Genomic DNA, 16,425 nt, shown 5'->3' with positions numbered 1-16,425 from the left:
TATACTTTTGCCATACCCTATACTCATATAGATCAGTTTCACAAATTAATTTCTGTAATTCATTAAATAAAGTGCATGATTTAATCTGAACACAACACAAGTAAAGAAAATTATATCAATATGACACCAAGGAACTGAAACTACGAACCTAATGGAGCAACATTCAATCCTCAAAATCTCCAGCATTCTCCAGCAAGTAGTTGGCTGCAAATTCCTCACTGTGATCACATGCCAAAAAGGCCTCTATGACTAGGGCTCTATCAAAACCCATTGCCTCTAGCTAGATAATGTGAAGATAAAAAGATCAATGTGTATGATAAACACTGGAGGAGAAAAAAAAGGTAGCAGCTGACAAAAAATAAAGAGTAGATCTCACTTGTAGAATGAACACATAATCTATCAATGGCCTCCTGTTCAGCCGGGGTGACATTAATGGCATGAGGCATATCTTGCTCAGGCAATCAAATGCATCCCTGAAAGTAACAATAATTATGCTGCTTTTCTATTTAACATTTCTACGTGGAAGTTGATTTGGGGGGACCAAAGGTTCTTCCATCTTAGTACATGAAAACAAAGTGTTCCATTATTATTTCACAGGCACAGAAAATCAAGTTTAAACAAGGAAATAAATCAGGTCCAGAGGTTCAAACCCTATACAATGGAAGAGTGTCTTATCAGGCTTTTAAGAGATGAATGGTGACCTTACCTTACAATTATGGGGGGGAATCAGGACTTGCATTGTTTTTGCTTCTCATTTGATGCATGGTGATTTGAACCAGAAGCAGCAGTTTGACTCCAAGTCATGGGAAAGCCAATGGGGTTTAAATATAATAGAAAGGTGATACATACCTGTAATATCTGTGGATTTGATTGCACCATTGAACACAATACTTGGAACTAAAATGCAAAGAAAAGAAAATCAGTATCATTGTAGAAGTTTGATAAGCAAAGCAGCACCCAAATCAAACAGCAACACTTGGCATAACCACTTATCGGCCATCATGAAATCAAACATGCAACATAGAATTTTATTAGATATATTTTTTTTTGATAGGTAAGAATTTTATTAGATATATCAACCAGTAAAGCACAACTGATAAAGAGTCTGATGTGGTTTGAGTTGTCAGATAATAAATACTTCTATTTTTCCCTCTGGTCAAGCACCCTTTACCGTACTTATACTATATGAGTGCTAATGCTAATAAAAGGAGATAAAGATGCTATGACTGGGAAGATCCAGCACCAACCCATCATCCTCATGGAAACAATTATCAGAAATCCCACTTGAAAAGGAAACGAATTGAAGTATCAAAAAGTTATTTCTTTAAAACACCATTATTTTCACTTATAAAAAAAATACCATTATTTTTTTAATTCCCAAACACAGAATTAAAAGCTTCTTAAAACATTTTTTTATAAGATAATTTTCTTAATTAGCAAATAACACTACCATGTTTCTTGAATTAAAAAGCAAAAAGAAAGGAATATATCCAGGAACCCACCTGTGGATTGTATCTAAGAAATTCAAGGGATCCAAGTCCTCCACCACTGCCATCAGTAGCAGCAAGGGTCTCCTGAAAATTCCAGCTTCTTAAACTTAAGGAACACCTAAAAGTAAGTACACATAATGGAAGGCCATCCAACATCTGAATTGTTTGCTTGAAGAAACATATTCCAGGGTGATGAGTTAGGCAATCCAGACACAGGTGCAGTGGCTGCGCCTATTCCAGTTGCCTGACTTGTAGGGAAAGGAGCCACTGGTACTGCAACTTCTGCTGCTTCAGGAATACCCTGAAGCTAGATCAACATTAGTAACTTATATGGACTGAGGTTACACCAGAAAAGACGTGGATTTTTCACATACAGAGTATAAGTAATCTACTGCTCGCTCTGGGTGGTTGTAAGCTGCTCAAAGTGCATGGGCAACTGTTTCTCTGTCCCAGTTTCCACCGCTGATATCCATGATTTGTTGAATAGTCTGCTCAAGATTACCTTCAGCAACTAAATTGAAGCAGCTTGCCCATAGGTACCAGTAGGAGCACTGTAATGAGACATAATAACTACATTGTTATTATTATAATATATTCTAAAGTAAAAATATTTTTTGTTTTCTGCACCCAGAAACGATGTTCAATTATGTATACTCATTTGTATAGGACAAAAAGAACATCTATTAGTTCAACCCCACCAACTTCCGTATTATTGTGCATATCCATGATAAACAAGCAGTGTAGTATCTGCTGTTGAGTATAGAGCAGCCAAAACAAATTTGAGCTCAAGTTTGATTGCAGAATTTGGATTCAGTCCACGGTTAACTGACCATCAATTCTTTCAATCTGCCAACCATTTGTTTGAAGAAAAAAAAAGTACAAAAATATATGCTTCAGTAGAAAAAAGTGAGCTACTGGACTTACACACTAAGTTCTACAGGAACTGTTATTAGTTTGTGAATTAATCCATATAAACTTTATGTTTAGAATTCTATAAAATTAATAGCAAAGAGGTGCATTGTAGTAGTCAGCAGCACCATGCATTCATGGCAGATTCAGCTTAAAGATCAATAGCACGACTATGCATGAACTATAACATGCTCATAATCTTTCATGAGATCGAGAAATCACTTAGTAAAAGGCATATGAATAACACACAAGCCCTATGAAGAAACACGAATTTCTGATCATGTGCGTTGTTAATTCCTGCAATTGTAGTAAATGAAATATCACCATCTTAAACAAATATACATACAACAATCTCAACGAGAGAACCATGGACACCCTTGTCCATCATTTACGATACTTGAATACATATGAGCCAGAGCACATTTTTCTTACCACCTAAAGCCACAAAAGACTCAGAATGAGTCAAGCACAATGCTATCTCTCGGCAATGAGTATGAACCCCTACCATACACAAGGAGCCTCTTCATAAACACTAGAGTCAGGTTATGTCCAGATAGGCACACCATTAAACTGCCTACTACAATCAAGTTTTGGACTTTAGCAAAACAATGTTCTTCCAAAATATTGTTTCTCACACTTGCTTTTAAGACGTGAAGATCCAATTATAACCTTTACCCCCGCATCCACACCAGAGAGAGAGAGAGAGCAAGAGAGAGAACTCTTCTTACATTGCATTCTAGTAGTATCCACAATCTTTTAGATCACACAGAGAAGTAATGCTTTACATATATCTCAGTATCTCATTTTTTTTTTCATAAAGACCATTAACATGTTAAACAGTTCACACATCATCAGGTAGTAACAAACAAGAGAAAAACAGAGAGAAAGAGGGAGGGAGATAAAGAGAGACCTGAAGTCATTTTGTTTAAGTCAATTTGCTCCTCTACAAGTCCTTAAAAAGATCATAAGAAATCAGTCTGAATCTTTGATTGAGGTTATACTCCGTGATTCAAAGAACATCTTATCTTTTCTTTTTTAATCTAAGTAAAAGAACAACATCTTATCCCCTCTCCCTCTTTAAGGTAACTGATCAATGGTTTTTTTTCATGTCTTGACTATCATGACACCTTGGTTCACCAACTGCATCAACATAAGTTCTCTCAAAGTATTAAGATAAATTCATAGAGATGGAGTGGTACCTAGATGTTGTCGTGTCTGAAGTAAATGAGGTGCTCTTCGAGACCCTGCAAGCAACTCAAAGAAGATTAATTCCTCTAATCCAAAAGCAAGAATTGAAAAACGCTTGTCATGGAAACTCATGGTGGTTGTACAGAACTTCAGGTGCAGGAGTAGAATTTGAGACAAGTGCAGTTGTAGGCGGATTTGTAGGAGCAGGCTAACATACAGAGGTAAATAAGCAGCTTATACAGAAAACACAAGAAAACAGAGGTATAATAATGAGCAAGAATACCTGAGTGGATGACACCCCCACTGTGCCCAAGGTTTTACTCTGAAAATATGGAAATAAAATGAGTTTCGGGTACATGAAGAATAAAAATATATTCAGTATATGATCTTATGCAGAAAAATTAGATGATTAAAGACAATAATCTTTTCAAAACCTTTAGAAGACTTGGCAATAGGGAAAAATACAAAATTGGAATCTTAATTGCCATGATGACAGAATAGAACATCCATTAACCAACAACAACCCCAAAACATACATTTTTTTATAAGTAATTCTTCCTTAATTAATTACCCAAAACATACATTTTAAAGAGATGCTTACGAAACACATGTGCAGGAGTAATGAAAAAGGATGTGGAATCGCTTCCTCTTTGTAGTCAATGCCAGATAACACCAAATAAACTAAATAACAGTGCTCAAGTCCGGGAATTATCAACATATTCTCATCTCCGGAACAAAAATACTAATCCTCACAAACTAAGAAGGGGAGAAAACAGAGATGCCAACACCAGTACAAGAAACGAAAATAAAACATTCAAAGCTCTTTAGCATCTGAGACAATATTGGTCCTTCACATTCTAAGCAATGGCTATTTGAGACTTCTGATCATGGGTGTGTGCCACGAATGCAGAAAATAACTTTTTGTTATACAGGTAGAAACGCATCAGAAATGCTACTGCAATGCAAAACACAGGAAACTGAAATAAACTTTAGAATTTGAAATAGTTTGCTGGGACTTGAGGTATAATTACCTATTAAGCAGCATATAGTAGCAAAACATGATAAAGTCCCAACAGAAGTAAAAATACAAAAAATATCAAGAAAATTACAGAAACGGGGAAAACATACCTTGCCAAGCATGACAACAAGAAAACAATGTTTGCATTATTTATATTAATGGACCTACATAAATTAGGAATTTCATATTGTATAATTGCCTAATATAAAGTTTGGATAATGTTTGTAAGGCCAAATAAATGTGATCAATAAAGTGACATAACTAGGCCAACACATCTCTTGAAGCCCATGATTTTGGTTAGTTCATGAGCATAAAGTGGTACGGGCCCAATTCATGTGTAGAGACCCATTAAGGACCCATGTAATTCCATTGTTTTACGATGGGCGAAACTGGAATTCTGGGTGTTATATATATAAGGTTATGGTCCCCACTCCAGATTCACTTTTTACTTTACACATCACATCATTGTGAGTTTTTTACAAAAGAGTGAATATTGGACTTGGAAGATCATACCGCTGCGCTCTTCCATCCAATGGCTACAGGTACGCACTTTTATTATGTTTTCCACATGGATTTGACAAGAGATCTTGGAGTTCTCGGATTTTATTCAAAATCCAACAAGTGGTATCAGACCAACTTGTCAGATCTATGAGGAAATGAAGTTTTTTATTTGTGATATACGTTTTTTGTATTTTGCAATTTTTTCACCACTCCAGTTCATATTTTTTGATTTTGGACTTCTTGGTGGATAAGTTTTTTGTTCAATTTATGAGTATCCGTGGCTGTTGTCGGTGTGTAGCCCACTGGAATTGTCAAAAACCGCCACAATTGGTGGCTAAAAGTGTTTATTTTTTATTTTATTATTCTTGGTTTTTTACTAGAAAAAGGACTGCCGGAGACATGGGAGGTCGCCGGAATGTTCTCATCGGTGTCCCCTCATCAAGATCTGCTGGAAAATGGTCTGTTTTGAACGGAAAGGTGGCCGGAATGGTCGCTGGAACAGTGGCGGCGCCGGAGTCCTTTTACTGCTACAGGAACTCGGGTCATTGAGTTAAAGAAATCGGGTAGGGTTTTGGTCTGAATTGGATCTATGTTTAAAACAAGTCTTGGACTTGGTTTTGTTTGGTCCAATTCGTGGGTCCAAAGAAAATAAATTGAATTGGGTTTTATAAAGCCCTTGGACCCATGTGTAAGGCAATTGTAGAAATCTGTGGGCTAAATTGACAAAGCCCATGCGTATAAGACCAACCCAATTATCTGGTTGACCCAAAACAGTTGACTGGTTGACCAACCCATTTGACTGATTGACTAACCCATTTGATTGGTTGACCAACCAGGTTTGACTCGGTTTGACCCGGATCCGGATCCTAACCCGGATCTGACAGATTTTTATAATAATATTTTTTATTAAAAAAAAAGAAAAAAAGAAAGAAAGAAAGAAAGAAAGAGCATGTTACTATTGTTCTTGGATGTATGGATTTAGACTATGAGCTACGGGTTGATGAGCCTCCCAAACCTACTAATCAGAGTTCCGCTGATCAGAGGACAGCTTATGAAAAGTGGGAGCGCTCTAATCGCATGAGTCTTATGATAATGAAGCATTCTATTCTTGATTCTATTCGAGGTGCAATGCCTGAAGAGGAAAATGCCAAAAGGTACCTGAGCCAAATAGCAGACCGATTTATTGCATCGGAAAAGGTAGAGACAAGTACGCTTCTTAGCAAACTTGTCTCAATGCGCTATAATGGCAAAGGGAACATAAGGGAGTATATTATGGAAATGTCCGATCTTGTTACTAAATTGAGAACACTAAAGTTAGAATTTTTTGATGAAATTCTTGTGCATCTCATTCTAATTTCTCTTCCTGCACAATTTGGTCCTTTCAAAATTAATTATAATACTCAAAGGGAGAAATTGACTCTTAATAAGCTCATTGCTCATTTTGTGCAAGAGGAAGAGAGATTGAAACAAGAAAGGACAGAAAGTACTCACGTGACAGTTTTTTCTCATGGAAATCAAGGCACCAAGAAAAGAAAAAGGAATGATAAAGTTAAGGTAACTGCGGATGCTGGAACTTCACAGCCAATTGTGCAACAAGAACAGGATAAGATTTCTGTCTGTTACTTTTGCAAAATGGATGGCCATTTGAAGAAGAATTGTCTCTAGTATAAGAAGTGGCTTGCAAAGAAAGGTGATTTTTCTATCTTTGTTTGCACATAAATAAATTTGGCTATTGTACCACCTAACACTTGGTGGATAGATTCAGGAGCTACTATTCACATAAGTGTTACTATGTAGGGTTACCTAAAGTGTCGAAAATCAAGTGATGCAGAAAACATTATTTACTTGGGGGATGGCAATAAAGTTAAAGTTGAGGCAATCGGAGTCTATAGATTAAAATTGGAGTCTGGTTTTTATTTGGATTTGGATGAGACTTTTTATGTGCCGTCATTTAGACGGAGTTTAATTTCTATTTCTTGTTTGGACAAATCTGGTTTTTCTTATTCATTTAGAAACGGGAAATTTAGTATTTTTCAAGATTCAAATGTTGTCGGTACTGGCTCTTTAATTGATAATCTTTATTTACTAGACTTGGATGCCTCACACTTAAAGACAAACAAAACCTTGCATGTAAATAGTTGTGGTACAAAGAGAAGATTGATCAATGAGAATTCCTCTGTATTGTGGCACAAGCGGTTGGGACATATCTCAAAAGAGAGAATTGAAAGGTTTGTGTCAACTGAAATTCTTGATCCTCTTGATTTTTCAAATTTTAAAATCTGTATTGAATGTATAAAAGGAAAGCAAACAAATATAAGGAAAATAGGTGCCAACAGAAGTTCAGGCGTCTTAGAAGTAATACATACTGACATTTGTGGTCCATTCCCTACGGCATATTGGAATGGTCAACAATATTTTATCACCTTTATAGACGATTATTCTCGTTATGGATACCTATTTTTAATACATGAAAAATCACAAGCGCTCGACATTTTTTAAGGCTTGTAAAGCTAAAGTTGAAAATCAGCTTGATAAGAAAATTAAGGCCATTAGATCTAACCGTGGTGGTGAATACTATAGTAAATATGACGGATCAGGAGAACAATGTCCTGGGCCCTTTGCAAGGTACTTAGAAGAATGCGGCATCGTTCCTCAATACACCATGTCAGGGACTTCACGTCAAAATGGTGTAGCTGAGAGATGAAATCGGACCCTAAAAGTCATGGTTAGAAGTATGATATCTCATTCTTCTTTACCAGAATCACTATGGGGAAAGGCCTTAAAGACCGCAGTTTACATTCTCAATCGAGTACCTAGTAAAGTAGTAGCTAAAACCCCTTATGAGTTATGGATTGGAAAGAGGCCTAGTATTAGGCATTTACATGTCTGGGGTTGTCCAGCTGAGGCTAGGCCCTACAAGCCAAATGAAAAGAAACTGGACTCCAGAACAGTTAGCTGCTTCTTTATTGGATATTCTGAGAGATCGAGGGGTTTCAAACTTTATTGCCCTTTAAGTAATACCATTATTGAGACAGGTAATGCCAAATTCATTGAGGATATTCAAGATAGTAGGAGTTCACAACTTAGAAATATTGTATTTGAAGAGGAACATGTTGAAATACCTCTAACAATTACTGAAGGTGATGAGATGGTCACACCTGTCTTAGTACAGGATGCGGATGCGGATCATCAAATAATTTCTGAGTTGCCTCTAACTAATACGGAAGAACCTGAACAGTCTCAACAAGAAGTGCCATTAAGAAGATCAAATAGGGAGAAGAGATCGGCAATTGTAGATGATTACATTGTTTATCTCCAAGAGCATGAGTTTGATATAGGATTGGAAGATGATCCAATCTCTTACAATCAAGCCAAACAAAGTGCTAACTCCCAAAAGTGGATAGATGCAATGCTAGATGAGCTAAAGTCTATGAAAGACAATGACGTTTGGGACCTTGTCGAATTGCCTGATGGTATTAAACCAATTGGTTGTAAATGGGTCTTCAAAACCAAGCAAGACTCTAAAGGCAATACCAAAAGGTATAAAGCACGTCTAGTTGCAAAAGGCTTTACTCAGAAGGAAGGCATTGACTATAAAGAGACTTTCTCTCTAGTTTTATCGAAAGACTCTTTTAGAATTATTATGGCACTTGTAGCTCATTATGATTTAGAGCTTCATCATATGGATGTAAAGACTGATTTTCTCAATGGTAACATTGAGGAAACAATATATATGATGCAACCAGAGGGCTTTGAAACCAAAGAATTGCGTCATTTGGTTTGCAAATTAAAGAAATTCATCTATGGTTTAAAGCAGGCATCTCGTCAATGGTATCGAAAGTTTGATCGAGTAGTTTCCTCTTTTGATTTTAAGGAAAATACTGTGGATCAATGTATCTATCTTAAGATTAGTGGGAGCAAATTTATAATTTTGGTGTTATATGTCGATGACATTCTACTAGCAAGTAGTGACATAGGCCTGTTACTAGAAACCAAGAAATTTCTTTCAAAACACTTTGAAATGAAAGATCTTGGTGAGGCATCTTTTGTGTTAGGCATTCAGATTCATCGTAATAGATCACGTGGTACAGTTGGCTTATCACAGAGGGCTTATGTCGAGAAAATACTCAGTAGGTTTGGCATGCAAAATTGTACATTTGGGGATGCACCCATTGCAAAAGGTGACAGGTTAAGTTTGCTCCATTACCCAAATAACAACATTGAAAAGAAGCAAATGGAGGATATCCCTTATGCATCAACTGTAGGGAGCCTCGTGTTACGTGTATGCTCAAGTTTGCACATGCCCAGATATTGCGTATGCAGTTGGAATGCTTGGCAGATATTTGAGCAATCTAGGCATGGATCACTGAAAGCTGCTAAAAGGGTAATGCGGTACTTGAAAAGAACAAAAGATTATATGCTCACATATGGGAGGTCAGAACATCTTGACATCGATGGATACTCAGACTCTGATTTTGCTGGTTGCCTCGATAGCAGGAGATCCACTTCAGGGTATGTTTTCATGTTGACTGGAGGAGCCGTGTCATGGAAAAGTGTCAAGCAGACGCTTATAGCTTTTTCTACCAAAGAAGCAGAATTTATTGCTTGCTATGAGGCATCCAATCAAGCAATATGGTTGCGAAATTTTGTCATTGGTCTTCAAGTCGTGGATTGTATTGAGAATCCACTAAAGATTTATTGTGATAATAAGGCCGCTCAGTTATATTCTAAGAACGACAGGAGTTCGTCAAAATCTAAACACATTGACATAAAGTTTCTTGTTGTGAAAGAAAGGGTTCAAAATCATCATGTGTCAATTGAGTACATTAGTACAAATCTCATGGTTGCGGATCCGCTCATTAAGGGCTTACCACCTAAAGTGTTTAAGGAGCATGTAGCTCGTATGTGAGTGGTTAGTTCTAGTGACATATTTTATTAAGTGAGAGTTTGTCTATTATGTACTTGATTTATTTGATACTTGTTACGATCGTGTTTTGGTTTATTAATGATTCTAAGATTGCATTTCTTTCGAATTGTGGTAATACGTAAGGCTTGAAAGTATAATGCAAAGACCAGTTGGAAATAGGCATGATAAAGGATCACATTACATAAAATTTACATGCTACACATCCGTACTTGATCTTTGTTATTGATGATGTTTGGTGTTTGTGACTATGGATGGGTCCTATCACGATAAATGTGACAATGACCGCCATGATCCTATACTAATATATTCAATAAACCAAATTGTTTTGAGATGATATCCATAAAGTCTGGCAATTATAGTTTGAGCTCGTAAAGTTTACAATGTTTGATTTTTCAGAAATCTATGTGGTTCAAGCGGGAGATTGTTAGCATTATTTATATTAATGGACCTACATAGATTAGGAATTTCACATTATATAATTGCCTAATATAAAGTTTGGATAATGTTTGTAAGGCCAAATAAATGTGATCAATAAAGTGACATAACTAGGCCAACACATCCCTTGAAGCCCATGATTTTGGTCAGTTCATGAGCATAAAGTGATACGGGCCCAATTCATGTGTAGAGACCCATTAAGGACCCATGTAATTCCATTGTTTTACGATGGGCAAAACTGGAATTCTGAGTATTATATATATAAGGTTATGGTCCCCACTCCAGATTCACTTTTTACTTTACACATCCCATTATTGTGAGTTTTTTACAAAAGAGTGAATATTGGACGTAGAAGATCATACGGCTGCGCTCTTCCATCCAATGGCTACAGGTACGCACTTTTATTATGTTTTCCACATGAATTTGACAAGAGATCTTGGAGTTCTTGGATTTTATTCATAATCCAACCTCAGAAACCTTATTCTCTGCCAGGGTGGTTTCGTCTTTCAAGACCTTCCCATTGTGAATTAACAGCTGCAGTCCACAAGGGTCATTACTTTTTCCTTGAAAATCTTCAATGTTTTTCTTGACAGCCATAACCTTACAACAAAAGCACCAGAATGCTAATCGAATTTGAGCACAATCTCTTTGTTTGTCGAGAAACCAATGGAATTACAAGAAAATGCGAAACATCTACTGCTCATTTATTCGGTTGCCATAACATATAATTCAATGCCTCAGCCACATTTTTCATTCCTTTATTCCCATTTCTAAAGTAAACAGAAACTATTACAATAAAAACACTCATAATTCTGGAACTAAAAACCAAGACGAGAAAAAAGAAGGATATAGTGAAAGCACAACTCACGGTGTCAGAGGACTGAACAGTGATTTCGAAATGGCTGCCTTTCAAAGTCTTCACAGTGAGCTTCATTGCCGCGACTGGGAAGCACGAATTATAGTCTTAAACAACGTAGTTTGTAGGGGTTTTCCTAGGAACCGCTCCGAGCAAGCGAACGAGCGCGGACCGAGCGAGAGAGTGTCTGCGTGTGCGCGCTCTCGTGCTGCGGCAAATCCGAAATAAAATGAAACAGAATCTCAGAAAGTACCGAGAAGTACAGAAGGCCGCACGGGATGTGCATTTTATTTATTTTTTAATAATTTTAAACATTGAAATGATTAAAGAGAAAAAATTTAAAATCATTAATTATGCAACTATTACGTAATTATTTTAAAAATAATAATAAAATTATAATTAAAATATCTCATATTTTAAACTAAATATATATTCTGCATTTGATCTGAAATTGAGTGAATCTAATAAGTCATTGTTTAGATAATGAGATGAGATGAAATGAAAAATTTGTAAATAATAATAAAATAATTTATAGATAATAATGAAATGGTTTGAATTAAAATTTTTATAGAATTTTGAAAAATGAGAAAGAAAAAATTGAATAAAAAAATTTAAAGTTTAGATATTGTCAAAATATATTTTTTAATATTATTTTTATTTTAAAATTTGAAAAGCTTAATTGCTTTTTTGTGTTTTGTTTAAAAATTTAGAAAAATTTTCATAATTAGATAAAAAAAATTACAATTAAAAAGTGTATATTTTCATTGTGTTTAAATTTTGAGATGAGATGAAATGGATTCAAACCATCTCAACATCAACGGGGCTTAGAGTTTAGTTGTCATTCATGTGTTATGAATATGACATTACTTTCATTGTTAAATAACTTAAATCATATCTTTTTAATGAAAAAGGAAAATTTATCCCAATCATTATTAGACACAAATACTTTCGAATTAATTATTATAATTTTTTTAATCTAATTATTATAATTTTTCTAAACTTTTAAATAAAAAATAATTCAATTTTTTTCAAATCTCAAACCAAAAATTATATTATCAAATTATATTTTAATAATGTTTTAATTTAATAATATTTTTTATTCAATTTTTCTCCATTCTTTTCCAAAACCTAATAAATACTTAATTCAAACAATCTCACTACTATTCACAAACTATTTTATAATTATTCACAAAATTTTCATTTCATCTTATTCTCCAAACATCACATTATTACATATTTTACATAAATAAACATTACTAATATAATATATCTCATTTTGACTTTATTTTTTTTATTTGTGGCGCATCAATTTGTCAAGTTTATACGGTGGCACCTCTAAAATTATAAAGTTTGTAAGTTTATATGGTGGCACCTCTAAAATTATAAAGTTTGGTTATATAGATTAGATAAGAAATCTGTAAATAGTACTAAGATAGTTTGTAAATAGCAGTGAAATGATTTAAGTTAAGATATTTTATGAGTTTTTGAGAAATGAGAGAGAACAAATTGAGTAAAAATATTATAAGAGTCGTGCTAGCATGCTGCCAAGCTTTGACCGCTAGGTGTACCGGCTAACACAAAGTTATTTTTTTATTTTTATCTTTATTTTTATATTTTTTAACATTTTTAAATATTTTAAAAAATATATATATATCAATACACTAAAAATCACTTTCTTAATCATTAAGCAAAAAAAAAAAAATTTAAAAAAATGTAAATACATGTGCAGTCAAAATGAGAGAGCAAACTCAGGCGGCATACTAGCATTTTCCATATTATAAAGTTAAAATATTGTTAGAATATAAGTTTTTAATATAATTTTTATTTTAGAATTTGAAAAAATTGAATTGTTTTCTGTGTTTTGTTTGGATGTTTAGAAAAGTTGTAAAGATTATATAATGATTAGATGAAAATTTTAAAAATTTAAAGTTAAAAAGTATTTGTGTTTGAATAGTATTTTAATGTTGAGACGTGATGAGATAGATTAGGCTACGTTTGGGTAGTGGGAATACCTGAGAAGTGTTGAGAATGTTTGTGAATAGTTATGAGTAGAGATTGAAGTGGGTTTGTGAGTCTCATTGAGAGTATTTTGAGTTGTTTGGATGTATGAAGTATGTTGAGTTGTTAAGTTTTGGATAGATAATTGAAAAAGGTGTAAGTCTCATCAATGATTGATTTTTTAATGATGATTTTATTTATATATAATAGTGATAAATATTATAGTAATTTTATTTTATTTTATATATAATAATGATAAATATTATAGTGATTTTATTTTATTTTAAATATAATAGTGAAAAATATTATATTGTCTAAATATTTTTTTTATATATAATACTAATAAATATTATATTGTCTAAATATTTTTTTTATATATAATAGTGATAAATATTATAGTGATTTTATTTTTTATTTATATTTAATAGTGATAAATATTATAGTAATTTTATTTTTTATTTATATATAATAGTGATAAATATTATAGAATGTTTGTGAATAGTTATGAGTAGAGATTAAAGTGAGTTTGTGGGTTCCATTGAGAGTATTTTAAGTTGTTTGACATGTGAAGTATTTTTATAAGTATAAGAATACTTGAAGAATGTTGAGAAGAATTTACTACCCAAACGTAAGATCATTTGTGAAACCAAGCGAGGCCACTTATATTAACCAAAGATGTGTTTTCAACATAATACAATTAGTTTTCTTCGTATTGTAACTAATTTGCATACATTTTACCTTTTACAACCATCCAAATGACTTAGCTGAAATCAAATGAAAAGAAGATACTTCAAAAAGAGATTTCACAAAAACTCGTTTCATGTGATATATTATATCTATTTTACAATCTGACATACTACATCACGCCACGTCACTTTATGAGTATTTTTGAGAAATCATTTTATACTTAAAGCATTTCTCTTCTCCAAAAGACCATGGGAAAAGGTATTGCAACAACATTTCTATTATCTATACGAGTGACTTTGGGAATTCGGAACTAAATTGGATGAATGAATGCTAGACACCATGAAAATAAATCCAGAGAAGAGGAATCCATCTTTTAATTCCAATATTGCAGAGATCAGAGTAGGAATAGCTTTCAGAATGTCATAAATGGATATAGATTCAGGACTCTTACCATCTTTGAGCTTTTATTAAATTTATTTCTTAATTGGGTCGCATCTTATTTATATATAGGGTGTAAAGTGGTTGGAATTTGAGTTCCTTATTTGTCGCTTTAGAGTTCAGCTTGTCTGCTTGACTGATGTACAGGTCTGTTTGTACTTTGTTTCCTCTTTTCTTGGATGGATTTCTCATTTCTCCAAGAAAAGAAATTTTCATGGTATATATCAAGTGGGAGCTTCTGTATAAAGCATCTATAGTTCATATGTTTCTTCAAAGGCAGAATTTACTCTGCTTTTCATCTATGGCAAGTCTAGAACCAAAATCTTGACAGGGTTTCAAAGTGAAAATACTATTCTTTTGATGACAATGAATTCCGGAGACCATGCAAACGCAACATGTCTTTAATCCAAATAAATCTCGAACCCATAGTGATCTATTTCTACTTACAAAATTGCAATGTAAAGTTGTTGGAATTTGTTTCATTCCAAATCAAGGTATAATGAATAGGTAGCAGCTAACTACAAATAGCAGATGAAGGAACTGTAACAATGTACAATTTGAAAACTTCACACAACTATTTGTTCAGCCATTGCTAAAGCTCCAATAGGTACGGTTGAAGCGAGGCAGTTCAAAGAACTTGCAAAAGACTCATTTTTATCAGATCTTCCATGGCATTGCACTTCCAAGTCTTCATCTTCTTCGGGCCAAGAACTGCAGTACGAAGAGTCATCGGACAACAAGAGCCAATCACCCGAAACAGATGAATCAGTAAGCTCAGAATCAGTCGGAGTAGACACTAGTTTTTCATCCCGAACAGCCAGCAATGCTTCATCCTTCACTTCAGGATCATGATAGCCCACACCGGCCAGAAACTGATGATCCATTAACATCTCAGCCGTGAATCTATACATGGGTTTCCTCACAAGACACGCCTTCAAGAAATCCCTTGCTTCCTCAGAAATCCCAGTTGGAATTTTAGGCAATTCATGCTCATCACCAATCAAACGCAAAAGATCTTCCGTGTTCATCTCTTCCGCCCCATCCCAAGGGGATTTCCCAGTAAGCATCTTACAAACGACACACCCCAGAGCCCAGATGTCGGATGGAGGCTCCTGCACACTCTCCATTACCGTTTCAGGTGATATATACAGTGGCGTGCCTCTCAAGTAAAGATTCAAGTCCAACTTCCTCTTCTTCTTTCTCTGTGCGGACGACCTCTTCGCTAACCCCAAATCCCCAATCTTTGCCACAAAATTACCACCACCAGAAGTAGCATTGGGCACGAGTAGAACATTCTCGGGCTTTATATCGCAGTGTACGTAACCGCAGTCATGAATGTGAATAAGCCCTTTGAGAATCGACCTTGTATAGCGCTTAACATCGGATTCGGGCAACCAAAAACCATCGGATTTCTCGATTGAATCTGCTAGGGTTCCTCCAGAAGCATACTCCAATAACAAATTGTAAACCATCTCACCGTTTTCTTGGGTAGTAGTCTCTTCCCCAAAGCAGCCAATGATATATGGGCAGCCTCTAACGTTGTCTAGAACCTCTTTCTCCTTCTGAAGCGAACATGAAACGGATACCTCTGCGGATTTCACAGCCATGGAGGACGGGAAACAAGCAAACCGTGATCTCGGTTTCTTTGAAGTGGCAAGAAACACGGACCCAAAACTTCCTTTACCGATCAGTGGCCCTCTCACCCAACTTCCTCCATGACAACAATTACTCTCCTCTGCCTTTGTCTTCATCTTCTTCTTTTCTTTCTGGCTGTGCAAAACTTTTGCTTAATATTCCCAAGAGTCTTAGGATTAACGAAAAGTACGCTAGGGAAGATTAGAAAGCAGAGAGCCTTTTAGGGTTACGAACCAGTTAGGCCGTGTCCTCTGCCTCCTCCTCTTCGTTTCGCTGTTGTATGATCAGCTCGCAAGGAATGCGGAATTGTAGAAGGAATAGGAAAGCAGGAAGGGGGTGCTTA

General features: G+C 34.9%; 1 protein-coding gene and 1 pseudogene across 1 annotated transcript; both read right to left on the bottom strand.

Annotated features, from left to right (window-relative positions):
• On the bottom strand, positions 1–11,526 carry LOC108998224 (annotated as a pseudogene).
• A 3,299-nt stretch (positions 11,527–14,825) lies between these two features.
• Positions 14,826–16,425, bottom strand: LOC108998232 (mitogen-activated protein kinase kinase kinase 18-like). The gene is made up of 2 exons (XM_035683335.1): positions 16,317–16,425; positions 14,826–16,217 (listed from the first exon to the last, which is right to left on the bottom strand). The coding sequence occupies exon 2, from the start codon at positions 16,196–16,198 to the stop codon at positions 15,014–15,016; it is 1,185 nt and encodes a 394-aa protein (XP_035539228.1). The 5' UTR covers positions 16,199–16,217; positions 16,317–16,425; the 3' UTR covers positions 14,826–15,013.

This window comes from Juglans regia, chromosome 12 (genome assembly GCF_001411555.2).
Source record: "Juglans regia cultivar Chandler chromosome 12, Walnut 2.0, whole genome shotgun sequence".
NCBI classification, from domain to species: domain Eukaryota; kingdom Viridiplantae; phylum Streptophyta; class Magnoliopsida; order Fagales; family Juglandaceae; genus Juglans; species Juglans regia.
This window is presented reverse-complemented; position numbering and strand designations above follow the sequence as displayed.